The 13,613-nt window shown below is 40.9% G+C and overlaps 1 protein-coding gene across 1 annotated transcript; it reads left to right on the forward strand.

Moving 5' to 3' along the window:
• The first annotated feature begins 336 nt into the window (after positions 1-336).
• On the forward strand, positions 337-9,393 carry SOD2 (superoxide dismutase 2, mitochondrial). Its single transcript, XM_009895538.1, has 5 exons — positions 337-361; positions 927-1,211; positions 5,487-5,603; positions 7,284-7,463; positions 8,868-9,393. The coding sequence occupies exons 1-5, from the start codon at positions 337-339 to the stop codon at positions 9,011-9,013; spliced, it is 753 nt and encodes a 250-aa protein (XP_009893840.1). The 3' UTR covers positions 9,014-9,393.
• Positions 9,394-13,613: the final 4,220 nt, after the last annotated feature.

The following is a 13,613-nucleotide window of genomic DNA, read 5'->3' on the forward strand; positions in this document are numbered from 1 at the left end:
GAGAGGGGGGGAGGCGGGGGGCGTCGGAGCCGGGCCGGGTAGCGGCGCGGCCGAGGAGGGGGCTGGCGGCTGTTGTCCTTTCACCCTCACAGGTTCTGTCCTCCACCGAGGGGCTCTCGTCGCATGACATGGTGCTGCTGCTGTTGCCATATTCTCTTATCTTCACTAGCCAGGGTCGCCGCACTTGGCCCCTCTTCAGGGCCCTGAGGTTTTTGCTCGTGGTTTGTCCCTAGTTTATGGCAAGGTCACCAGTGAAACGTAAAAGGGCCTCAGGAGCTGACCTTTCTCCTGGCCCAGCGGCTCTCCTTTCCTCGTGGTTGTCGTGTCTGACGACAAATGCGAGGTGTTAAAATGGGGAAGGGTAATCAGAACCCGCATGGTTTTGTTGTTTTTTTTTTTTTGGTTTGGTTTTTTTTTTTGTGCTGGACATGACAGCTGCCCTGCCATCACGCAGCGTGGGGTTTTCCAGTGCCCGGCATAGGGACAGGGAAGCACGTGTGTAGGCTGTAATGCTGGAGAGGTTCCGTTCTGGGAACCCAGTAACAGCGTGGGGTGTTCAGCCTTTTTATTTCCCAGTACAGGGACCTTGTGGATAGGGAGGGAAGGGCACTTCAGGGACGTTTTGGCTTCTGTTGGTAATGAATAAAGATTAGGTGAAGCTTTGAATGTCATCATGTTACTGCTGGCTTTCCATTCCTGCCCCCACCTTTGCCTTGCCTGCGTGTGTGGGAGAGCTTGTGACTCTTAGCAGTGGCTTGGGGGGCTTGGTTTGAGAAGTGGCAGCTTTATGTTGAGAAACCCGTATCTGTGACCTTCATGTGAATTCATGTTTACAATTAAGCTACAGACCGTGCTTGCTTTGAGCTCTTAAAAAAATAGATATTTGACTTCTTGACCTAAGATATCACCCTGTGTACTTAAAGCAGGTGGTTGTAATGGTCATGTCTGCTTCAGTGGAGAAGCCCAAGTACCGAATAGGACTACTTCCTTCTGTTTTTTCTCTTCTAGAAGCAGTGCCAAGTTGGTAGCACCATTGGGATGCTTGGTCTCTAGGCAAAAGCACACTCTTCCTGACTTGCCGTATGACTATGGCGCTCTGGAGCCTCATATTAATGCAGAGATCATGCAGCTGCACCATGGCAAACATCATGCCACCTACGTGAACAACCTGAATGTTGCAGAGGAGAAATACAAAGAGGCACTGGCAAAAGGTCTGTATAACCACAGTCAACAGGTGAGACAGAAGCTAGTTGACATAGATAATATAGGAGGAAAAAAAAAATACAGCTCTTTGTTTCAGGGGAGATAGTCTTTTTTTAAAGTTTTGGACTATCTAACTCAAGCTTACTTTTTCCTTTTTTTTTTTTCTTTAATAAAATGAAATGCTATTAGGAACAAGTTTTCATTGTAAGCTTCAGTGGTGCTGCCAATTGGAAACTAAGTGTAACTTAAAAGCATGAATTATGTTGTCTGTAGTACTGTAAAACTAGAAGAAAATTTATTGATTGTTGTGGGTTTAGTCCATGTTTACATTAGTAACTCCAACCAAAGACTGAGTCAATAGGAAACTGCAATAATTTTACTAAACAAATACTTTGTAATGAAAGGTTAGTAACAAATTTAAAGTAAAATTTGTACACCTTGATGGTGTACATCACATCAGATGTTCAGCTGATTCTTGTGAAATAATCTTAGTCGCCTAAGGTAAAAGGAGGTAAGACAAATGTGCAGTTAATGTATATGACACCCAGTAAAGAGATCTGAATTTGTCTGTTAGTTGTGCCACTGGATCAGATTGAGGGGTCTTGTGTGTCGCACGCCAGTGCGAGACACAAAAATACGTGTTGAGCTATCACCATGGAATTTTTTATAAAGATCTCAAATCAAATCTTGAGATACACTGACTTCTGTGAAAACTTTACAGGTGTTCTAGCAGGACTACATCAAAACGCATGAAATGCTTTTTTCCAATCTTTCAGTGGTTTAGTTGGACTAATGAAAGTGTGTGAAATAACGTGTATCTTTTTAAGAGGGTGGAATATTTTCTGAGTTTTTTTCTGCTGTGATGATCTTTCTAAAGAGTATCAATTTATCTCTAAGAAGTGGCTACTTTTTCGACTCACTTCTGTGTGGTTGCCAGGTGGCTTCACAGTGTAATTTAACTGCTTGGGCTTGGATGAAAGTGAGAATTGTCAATATACTTGAACCCTGTAGCCCTTGAGAATTGCCAGTGTGCTTGAACCAGAATGTTGGTTACTTACGAAAGTTTAGAGATTTTCAAGTGCCTAAGTAATCCTAAAAATAACTTGTGCACTCTAAATTAATAAACTAATGAGATTCAGTTAAGAATCAGGCAATGAAGGTTGGCTCCTGCTTTGTCTTACCAGTGGCGGATCCAGGAAAGTTGTATTCTGGAGACTTAATTAGTGCAAACAGAATTGAAGAGGGAACCTGAACTACCGGAAATGGGTATAACTGCTGCTGATGTTACTTATGCTGTTTAATGAACTTCATCCACTAGTGGGGACAGAATTTCTGGTTAGCAGAAACATCTGCAGTGTTGTGGATCCTTTGAGGTATTTTTAAAAAAATTACTATCCTTTGATAGGCTTTCATTGCTTGCTGTTGGAAATGGTCTATCTAGAGGTAGAGGTTAATGTTTCCTGAAGGATTTTGCAGGCATTATTTTGCAAATGGGTAATATACTGCTGGTGGTCATGCACATCAAAGCAGACAAATATTTGCTTGAGATATCTGTGTGTGTGTGTATTTTGGTTTGGCTTTTTTGCCCCCCTAATTGGAATCCAGGTATACTGTGTGTAATATTTTGACCCTCATTAGAAAGGCTTCTAAGACCAGGATTTAGGAAGGGTCAAAGTCTGAACTGCCGCTTCATTCTCTCAGTATTGTAATTTCTTTTTCCATACTTAAAAACTGAGCATGATCAAAAATATCTCTGCACTGCATTTCAGTGTTGAGTTACACAGCATGTCTAATCATTATCTTATAACCTCTTCTGGATAACAGAACCTTGCCAGTGGCTTTTGTTGAGCAATAGAAAGTATTCTCTTCAGATTGTCTTCAACATCTTCTTCATCTATCTATATCTGCTTAGAAAACTCAAATAAAATCTGTCCTGAGTTGAGTGCCCTTGGCTTGTGTTGTCAGCTCATTTGAAAATGAGTATGCACTTCTCTGATAGGGTACAGCACAGGACTTTATTTCACCATAAGCTGGTTCTGATTACAGGTTCATCAAAGGGTGCAGGACTGGCTAATTAAAGGATATAAACTTGAAACTTATTTTCAGTGAAAACCTGTGCCTACCAGAATTTTCCCTGTTCTTTTCTGACAGTCATGTGACCTGTGGCGCTTTGCGTACTGCTCTTACAAGGAAACAAGTGGTTCTTGGTATACTGAGAAACTAAGCTGACTAGTCTCTGGAGCACCTCTGAGCTGCCTGTCTTGGTTTAATGAATTGTCCTCTGTGGCTGTGTTGAGGAGTGTGATAAGCTGGAGCCAAATGCCAGGGACTCTGTATACAAATAAATTCCAAGGTGCTTTTGCTGTAACTTAAGGGCAAGTTACTTTTTTCCCCATTGTCTTTTCCAGTGCAAAGTGCAGCAGGACTGATCTGACAGCACCACAAATACTGTGTTCTAAGGACAATGTTCAAATGCCATCTCTGGTTCCTAGTGATCCTGGGGAATAGGTTCTTCTAAGGAATGGTGGAATAAACAGTGGTAAAGACATTAAGGACATCCTGGGTTATTTTTGAGTTTCTGGCTTGCGATATGTTGTATGCTCTGGATGAACTTAAAAGTGTCATTAAGGCACGAAAATTCAAGGAAAATGTCCCAAAGATGCCACTTGAGTGGGTACAAGAGGTGTCTCATCTTTAACTTGATACCTAAATTCAGCAAATAGCATTTGTACTAACTGCAGTGGATGCTTCATTCCGGTCCTGGTTTTGTTGCTCTGGGTAGTATTAGGAATGGAGATGCAGAGACCATGTTAGTCACAGACTGTATTTTAACTTACAGATATTTTTCTCAATGGGAAAAAAAAAATTAAACCATATTGCATGTGGAAGTGAATTTGTATAGGTGTGACATTATTCTTAAGAAAAGTTTATAGAAAACTGTTTAGTTTCTGCATCTTGAGGAAACTTTTTACTCAGTGATCATTTCCAGCAAAACCAAAAAGCCATAGGCATGTGATTGAGCGCTACTGTAATTAATTTTAGCAAAGCATTGAATTCTGTATTTTTGGGGGACTTGTGAGTCATACTGTGGAAGAGCTTCATCCAGATATTTTATTTGCATGAAGCTTACCAAGGCTGTTGTAGTTTCTGAAGGGTATTTAAAAGATGTGTGGATATGGCACTTAGGATCATGGTTTGGTGGTGGACTTGGTATTGTTAGGTTTATGCTTGGACTCAATGATCTCAAAAGTCTTTTCCAACCTAGATGATTCTATGATTCTATTAGGACGAGGTGCTGAGAACCTGGAATCCTGTTCTAAAAACCTTAGTAACAAGAGTGCTACTGCTTTGTGGCTTGCCTTCACATCTGTGTTAAGATGACTCATTTATTGCTATAGGAAGACTTTTGCCTTCTGAAAGAGAGTGGAGCAAACAGCTGCCCGTACTGACTTCTTGTTAGAGAATGTATTGGAGTGGTGGAAAAAGCTTCAAAACCCTTTGAAATATTTCAGTTATTTTAAAAGCCAAAATAGCATTCAAAACACTTGCGTTGAAGTGGTGCAATACCATTTAGAGGCACAAGGCACCAGTGAATTCTTTAAGGGACATGTTGTGGATAGGGAAGCAGTACAGGGCTGTTTGATCTTGATTTCTGATGCAGGTTTCTGTCATGTGGAGTTAAACGATCTGGGTCACTATCTCTTCCTGAAAGTACCTCCCTCCAAAAAGACCAACATGAATCAAAAAATAGGAGAGAGACGAAAATTTTGTTTGTGTACACGCTTACTGTACTCATCAACTTTCTCTGAAGCACAAACTCTTTGCCCTGTAAATTGTTTAAGAAGTTTAAAAATTCTTAGTTTGCAAATCAGTGAGCTAACGGGTGAATGATATTCTTGTCTTGCAGTGGTGGTAACTGAGCAATTTACAAGTGCTGGATCCTTAAAATGTTCTGGCTGTGCTAATTGCTTTATTCTGCTGCAGAACGGCAGTAGATCTTACATGTGTAGTATGAATTGCCTGATAGTTGCAATATTGGCAGATCACATATCATTAGAGGTTTAGAAAAGGTCAAAGACAAAGAAATCTTTAAAGTAGTTTGTCAGTGACTATCTAAAATACGGGTAACAGTCACAAACCTTATCTTTTCCATAGACACATTGTAAGCTAGTAAGACTTGAAAGATTTTGGAGATCAATGGAGGCCTAGTGGCAACTTAATGACTACTGTGGTGATGATGATATTTTTATTTATCCGTGTATTTTTACCATCTGCATCCTTAGGTGATGTTACAGCTCAGGTGTCACTTCAGCCTGCACTGAAGTTCAATGGTGGGGGTCATATCAATCACACCATCTTCTGGACAAACCTTTCTCCAAATGGAGGAGGAGAGCCTAAAGGTTAGTGCTTGTTCCAGTGGTTTTAATTGATCGGTAGAACCGATGATCTTTTCTCTCTTTGAAAGAGTCTAAAGGATCTTTATTCTCCAGAGTTAATTTGCCTTTCTGTGTGACAGTTATCACAGTTCTGAAGTTGTCGGGGGTTTTTGTATGCAAGCCAAGAATAAAAAGCTAGCCCTGCGCTAAGTATTTTTAATTTCTAAAGATGATTATGTGTACACTGCAAAATAATTGGCTATTGCTGTATATTGTCCTTTCCATCTTCATATGAGAAAACAGTTGTATAAAGCTATGCTAATTGTCATATATGTACACAGTTCACAGAAACGGAGGAAATGAGCTGCAGACCACCCAACCTGGTGGCTGGATTTATGCTCTAATTGAATAGGAATAATTCAGCAGTTAAAGGCTAAAGGAAGAGATCTTTGGGAGGACAGAGTAGTGATTATCTACAAGTGACCTACAATTAAAGATAAAGGCCCTATGATACAGACCTCACAAAAGCTGTTATGATAAACTTGAGGGTTTTTAAGTGAGGTTTATATGCCTGTCTGTAAATTGGTTACCTTCAGGTGCTTTGTACTCCGGTTCAGCGTTCATAGGTGACATCTGCTTGTGACTTTTGGCTCTACCATGGAAGTACAAAGATGCTCTGAAGATGCAGGTGAAGATTAAGACTAGCTCATAAATCTTTGAAGCTGAAATTTCAACAAGCAGTTCTGATACCAGTCCATTTCTGATAGAGCTTGTTTTCAGATGACATTCTCAGAAATGACGCTTTAAAGCCTTTATTTTTGTCTCCCAATTTCTATGAAGTTTCTGTGAAAGTCAGTAAGCCTAAAATATCATCTTTCAGTTTTAACTGAATGGTTCAAGGCTTTTGTAGGAAGCCTGCTAAAGCCTGTCTTAAAATGCACTTGCAGCTGTCACCAAGAGATTTCAAGACCATCTGTCTGAAGGTGGAAGGAATGAAGAATTCTTCAGCATTGCACTGTATGAAGTATTCTTACACGTGCTAATTAGAAAGCGTAGATGCCTTCAGGTTTTGAGCAAACACTTAAATATCTTAAACCCGCAAATGTGCTAGGATGTAGGGGAAAGGAAGTAGTTTGGCAATGTATTATTGCACTAAATAATTCTAATTTCTGTGCCCTTTGCCGCAGCACAGGTTAGATTAACTGTATAGTAAAGAAGGGATCTTATCCATATCAAATAGACAACTGTAGAAGCAGATGTAAATCTAAAATATGAGGGAAGAGGTTAAATACCTTTTACTATGTGTAGGTTCATTATATTGATATCAAAGATGTCCGAATATTTATTTGTACTAAGACAAAGAAATCACAGCCACTTAGTGTTGTCCTTTAGATATGCAAACGAGCTCTTCACCTTCTTTCTTAGTTCTCCTTTGTGGCATTCCCTTTCCTTTTATACAAGAATGTAAGAGTCGGAGTTAGAGGACAGTGTGTTTGACTACTGCACTCATTTCTTGCTGCACTCTTAAGCAGGTTGGGACAGGACTGTTAATTAATGGTGCAACCACTGTGTTTGTCTAGACACTTCCATCCCACAGAGCCCAAATGCTTCTGTTCCTCTTTCCTTCTATTTTCTGCTGATATCTGGAAATTGAAAGATGTAAAGTACCTGACCTTCTGTGATCTTACTGTGCTTTTTTTAAAGGAGAACTGATGGAAGCCATCAAGCGTGACTTTGGTTCCTTCGCAAACTTCAAGGAGAAGCTGACAGCTGTATCAGTTGGTGTTCAAGGATCAGGCTGGGGGTGGCTTGGCTATAACAAAGAGCAGGGTCGCCTACAAATAGCAGCTTGTGCAAATCAAGACCCTTTGCAAGGAACAACAGGTCAGATTTATTTCCTTCCCCTCTGCATCTCTCTTTGTAGATTTCATAGGCAAGTGTATGAGATCTGAAAAGGGGTTTGTAGACAAATGCTGAGAAGAAATTGCTGGATAAATAGGGCTGGAAAACTGAGTATCACTACTAGCAGAAGTGAGAAACAGTTGCTATTTTTAAAACAACATTTGTATAGCAAGACTTAAACTGTGAAGAGCAGTAGGGTTTAAAGTCTGTCTAGTCAAAGGGGAAATAGATGGGGCATATTGTGAAAGTTCTCTCTCTTAGACAATAGTAACTGGAGTAGCTTCCCTGTATTGAGGAAGATTAAGCCTCTTGCCTTCAGATTGTTTTCTCTGGCAGAGGGGCTGTTCACAGAAGTGTCAGCGTAGGCCAGACAACAGGAGAGAGGAGGGTGTACACAGTAACAAGAGTTCCCTTCACCTCTCCTGTTGCCTAGTACACTGACAGTTCTGTGAATAGCCCCTCTGCCAGAGAAAACAATCTAAAGGGGAAGGTGTACATAGTAACTCTTGTTACTGTGTAGGCTGGGTTTAAAATGGAAGGCTTATCTGCTCCTTAATATTGGTAAAAATTAATAAGTGTCAATTAAATAAGCCTTGGATGGAGATAAATCTTACAGCTAGGCAAGTAGCATAATACTGGCCATGATCACTTTTGAAGATATTTTTACTTGCTTAGAGTGATGATGGCAGGCTGGATGCCCTCCATGGAGGGAAGAGCTCATGGCCAATGAGAATCCTGCCCTCAGTGTCTGTTTGTCCAAATCCTATTTTTATTATCTTTAAAGCATATTCTGTAAGATTCACAGAGAATGACAAGGAATTTCATGTATTGTCACCAGTCTGTGTATTGCTTATCAGTAGGAAAAAAAACATAAATTATTATAAGGACATACAGCACAATGTGGGTAAATTTCACCCCTACCCCACATGAAAACTCCCCATTAAAAATTCAACGAGAAGGGTATTTTAGCACAAAAGCAGGGAAAGTTATTGGACAATAACTTGTGATTAAAGTATTAGAAGCAAACTGGCATGTAACTTTTCATGAAAATGCTTGCATAACTATGCAAGAGATGTAAACCTTTCAAAAATGACTTTATCTCATTTTAGTTATGTCTTCAAGGCAGTTGTAGAGTATTCATAAGTGTTTATCTTAATCAGCTCTTTTGGTTTATTTGTGTGTGTGGAGAGCAAACAATTTTGTAAAGTGTTGCAACAAGCACCTATGTGCTGGAGAGCTCTTTGGCTCCCTGCAGATAAAGACTCAGAAATTGTGTACAACTTTTGGATGCAATGTAAGACTTTACATGTAAAGCCTGTTTGCATAGATTTACAAAATTTATCCTCCTTTTTGGTTTTGTGTGGTGTTTTTTTTTATTTTTTACAGGTCTCATTCCTTTGCTAGGAATTGATGTATGGGAACATGCTTATTATCTTCAGTATAAAAATGTTCGACCTGATTATTTGAAAGCCATCTGGAATGTGATCAACTGGGAGAATGTATCTTCAAGATATGCAACTTGCAAAAAGTAGAGTGGAATTCTTGCACAGACTACTAAAATGTCACCACTTCTACTCTGATACCACTCTTGTAGTAGTGCCCGTGGCTTACAAATGAATTGCTCTACTGCAGAAAACACTTAGCTCATCCAACAAAAGCATTTCATAATCAAGCAAAGTGTCTGCTTGTTTAATTCTGTGAGAGGTATTTACTTAGATTTTTGAAGCTTTAAACTGTTGTGCAACAAAGGGAGACACTTTAAATAGTCTTTTCCATTGCATATAGAAACAGATCACCTCGCTGAAGCTTATTGAGCTAATGGATTTCCTCGTTGCACTAAAATACCTAAATGGAAACATGTACTTCATGTTGCTGTAAACAAATAAAACTCAAAAGAAGAATCTTCTATAACTGTCTGTAAGAGACTCATTTTTAGTAATAGCTGCTCCAGTTACTTGATTTGAAAATGGTTGGAGAAGAGAAATGCCTTTTGTGATTTGTTGTCCTCAAACCAGGACAATTACAGGTTATGGACCTTTCTTTCAGATTAAAAAGATAGATGAAAGGGGAAATAGGTGTTGCTGTGCCTCCCTGACTTGGTGGTCTTCAGTCATCCCTACCTTTTCCTGGATCTCTTGAGTGAGACCGTGTATTGCACTGATGCACTAGCTTTTGAGGCGTTACCTTGGGCAAGAGATTACAGTACTGGGCCAAGGTAAATTGTTCATATAGGAACTGAATGACAGAATATGATACTCATTTCATACTAGCTGTTCAAGTGTATCTTAAAACATCCTTTAATTAAAAGAGACTGATTATATGCATATATCAAGTATAAATTGTCTCTGCGTAGCTGTGTTCCTGAAGCAGTTATAATAATGTTAATGTTTGAGGTGGGGATGAGGTACCATCTGGTGTAAAGGAGCATGCCCAAAAGGTCTTGAAAAATACAAGAAATGGTTGGTGTGGTTTGGGTTTTTTCGCTAATTCTGTTGCAAGTGTTTCAGAGTGGGTGCTCCTGGACATAGATAGTACCTTGCGCGTAAGTTTTCTTTGAGCTTTCTTAGTATGCTCCTTTAAGTTCAGGATGGATTCTCAGGGAAACAAGGAATAAGCTTACATTACTGTAGTGCCAGGCTGCTGTTTTGAAGTATCAAGTAAGATTAAGGGGAGAAGTACTTAGAAGAAAGAAATGCCTTTCATTAGCAGATGCAGGGAAAGACACTACCACCACCACAGGAACAGTCGTTTGTCACTAACTGAAGATGCGACTGGTGAGATGCCTCTGTTGCAAATAAGAATGAGTTGTGCAAACATGGCTTGTTTCACATTAAAGCGGGTTTTTTTTGTTTTTTTTTCTACTGTGGGATATTTTTTCCATAGGCCTAGTTGTCATCTCAGGTATGCTGTTTGAGCTTCTGCTTAAGTCTGGCTTGCTTCATAATCTTGTTTAAAACTTCTATCATCATCCTTCACATCCTTGGTTCACATCTGAGGATGTGACAGCAGTTATGAAGAAAAGCAGGTCTATTGGTAATCAGTCTGGCAGCTTTTGACTTGGATTTAAAAAAGTAAAAGCCTACTGAAGGGTCTGTACTCTTGCTGTCTGCAAAATCCTCTGTAAGTCTGGAGAGCTGGTGAACGAAGTATCTCTCACAAACTATGCTCAGCTTTTCTTCTTGGAGAGGAAGCCTGGATCTCCATAAAACACAGTAGCATCACACAGATTTCTCCCTGACAAGCTTCTAGAAAAAAGAATTACACTTTCTAGGTGGCAATTCAAAACTAGATCTTTGCCGGGGTGATCAGTTAATTTTGAAACCCATGTTCCTAACTTAATATGCCCGGCCTCTGTCCTTGTGTATTTCCTTCTAAGCACTTCAGAATGCTTAAATTAGTGCAAAATACATCACGTAGCCCACAATATTCCTGTTGCAAGACTATTGAGGCAAATCCTTTTTAAGGACTTAATATTACAGAGTTGATTAATATTGTTGATAGTTATTGGAGAAAGGAACAGTATTTACCATAACTTGTAAATCGTGTGTAGCTAGCTATAGAAATAAAGCTTAATTTAAGCAAGTTGGGTCGGTATCTGGATTAGTAAAGGCCAGTACTTAGGTTTTAGTTGTCAGACTTCATTTTACTGCAATCCTGCAGATAAGGTGGTTTGAGTGAGGGTGAAGCAGTGGCATTTTTTTTTTAGAGGAGGAACAGGCACTTCAGATATGAAGAGAATCCTTCGCTTCCTATTTTCCAGAAGTACCTTCAAAGTACAGAGGTGGCACGTTGTGTTTACTGTGGACTCTGCCTGAAGATGAAGGGAACAGCGGAATCCTTTCTTTCCTTATTCAAGACTCTGATGTGGTGAAATGCCATGTAGCAGAGATCAAAAAACCCTAGTGGAGTGCTCCTCCTCAAAGAGCGAACACTGAGGCAGAGCTTTGTTGGTGAGTGCCATAGTGCACGTGTTGGGTGTCTTCTTGGTACTGCATGGTCTTAAAGAACAGAGAGGGAAACACGGCTACGGACCGGTGCTCTGGGAGTGCTTGAGCTATGGAGGAGGCCTGAGTTAACTGCTGGCAATGAGGAGATGAACCATGGGGTGCTCCTCAAGCAGGACCGGCCCTTGCTGAGGCTTCAAAAACCAGTAGTGTGAGACCGGACACATGCTGGTAAGGCTCAGTGTCTGCTGTGCACCCGGTTAAGAAGAATCTCCACTCATCTCCTGCTTACAGTCAGCTGGTGAGCTTGTCCTGCTGCCTGGTATCCTGTCTTTACGTCTGAATGTAGACAGTCCAAGGCTGTATATGAACAGGAATGTTTGTGGAATAGGAAGATGAACATTTACTAAATGTTGAAGGCAAATAGGAGGAACACTGAAGCAATGAAAATTATTTAATACTTGGTCTGGTGGACAATTATAAAGGACAAACAAAGGTTGTGTGGTTCGTTTGAAGGAAGGGCTTGGTTAAACTCCTAACTCCAAGCTTCGGTAAAATCTGGAAAAAATCCTAGTGGTTCTTGTGACAGTAGGAATCGAAGTAGGTGCCTGTAATGTGGTGAGTCTGCTAGCAAAGCTGTCAAGTGTCTGGGGAGTGAAAGTGCATAAACCTCTTACTAATCTGTCCTGGGCAGTGAGCTCGGAACTGCTGTTGCTGTTCGGAACGAGCGCTTTGCGTTACAGAAGGTGCTGCGGAGGTGGGCAGCTGTGTCGCTCCCTGCGTGGAATGAGAAACAGGAAGGTAAGTAATTGCGGCCAATCTCACGTGCCCTGTCTTAACAGACAAGTCGAAGACCCGTTACTCAAAAACTAAACGACTAACGCAGTTTGTTCTGCCTAGAGCTTCCTGACCTTGATGATAGAAATACTAGCTGTGGGTGTAAAGTTGTCTCCCAGCCTGAACTGTGCAGGGTATCTCTCTCTCATCAATGAGCATGAAATTACTTGCAGACTTGATCCGCACGAGAGGAACCATGAGTTCTCTAGCTTGAGGGCCAGCTGAATCAGTCTGACCTGGGCCAAACAGAAGGGTCGCAGTAGAGTTGCATCCTGACAGTCCCCCTCAGCCTAGCTTTTGTCAGATCTCGCTTAACTGTGTCACTAATGAAGATGTTGTGTATATATACACAGTTAATTTGTGTGTAGGCCACAATATGTTAAAACAAGAACTTGGAATAATTTTCAAGGTGGGGGGGGGGAAGTGCAGTAGGTAACCCAAATCCTCTTGGAAACGATTATGCATTGTGAGTCAGAAGAGCAAAGTGCATGAGGGTGATCCCATAAGAAATACTTATGGGTGGCAAAGCTGCTGCACTTGGAGACTTTGGTTTGCAGACTACAAACAGATTTCAGTGGCCGAACTTCTTTTCAGAAACAGATGCAACCGGGTCTCAAAGGGCAGTGTGCTGCTGCGAAATGCAAGTGCGCGTTTGTGATTTTTTTTTTCTTTTTTTCTGGCCTGTAAAAGGACATTTGAAGGCTGATATGAATTGCAAAGCACGCGTGTCTCGTTCTGCGCTAGAAAAGATGAATTTCAGGGCAGCCAAACCGAGCCCTGGCAGCCTGTCGGCTGTCCCTCCGGGGTGGCGGGGGGGCTGGGGCGGTGGGGGGAAATAGATAAAAGGCGCTTTTTTTTTTTTTTTCTTCTCCCTCTAGCTTCTACTTTCCACCTCACAATTACTTATTTCTCCTTTATCTAGAGCACGTATTAAAAACAAAACAAAACAAAACAAACCGCGTAGTAGTAAACGCCAAACTGCCTCCAGAAAATACTGAGTGACCCAGCTTGTGAGCTGAGAGGCTTTTACAGACGTATTAAAACCTCTTTATTTGCAGAAGACTTAATTGCCTTTGTTTTGCATTCAAGAGTTTAGTTCTCTCTAGCGTAACACAGCAGGTTTAAAATGCCGCTGTGCCACTCTGCTAACATTTTACATGCCCGTTGCACTGACCTTGCCGCGGGTAATCATTGCACGAGCGTATCGCGAAAGAGTTGTTTGCAGCTGTGCCTCATACCCAGCAGATAAAACACTGGAAGCTCAGCAGCCTTAACCTGCCTTTTCCTTCAAGTGCTTTCTGCTTAACGATTGAAAGCGATGCCCTCGGAGCTGTTTCTGCCCCTTTTGAGT

The sequence above is a fragment of the Charadrius vociferus genome, unplaced genomic scaffold (genome assembly GCF_000708025.1).
Source record: "Charadrius vociferus isolate BGI_N301 unplaced genomic scaffold, ASM70802v2 scaffold142, whole genome shotgun sequence".
NCBI classification, from domain to species: Eukaryota; Metazoa; Chordata; class Aves; order Charadriiformes; family Charadriidae; genus Charadrius; species Charadrius vociferus.

Coding starts and splice junctions, on each gene's coding strand:
- SOD2 (XM_009895538.1), top strand. CDS start 337: ATGCGAGGTGTTAAAATGGGGAAGG. Junction 5,604..7,283: donor TGGAGGAGGAGAGCCTAAAG/GTTAGTGCTTGT, acceptor CTTTTTTTAAAG/GAGAACTGATGGAAGCCATC. Junction 7,464..8,867: donor CCCTTTGCAAGGAACAACAG/GTCAGATTTATT, acceptor TATTTTTTACAG/GTCTCATTCCTTTGCTAGGA.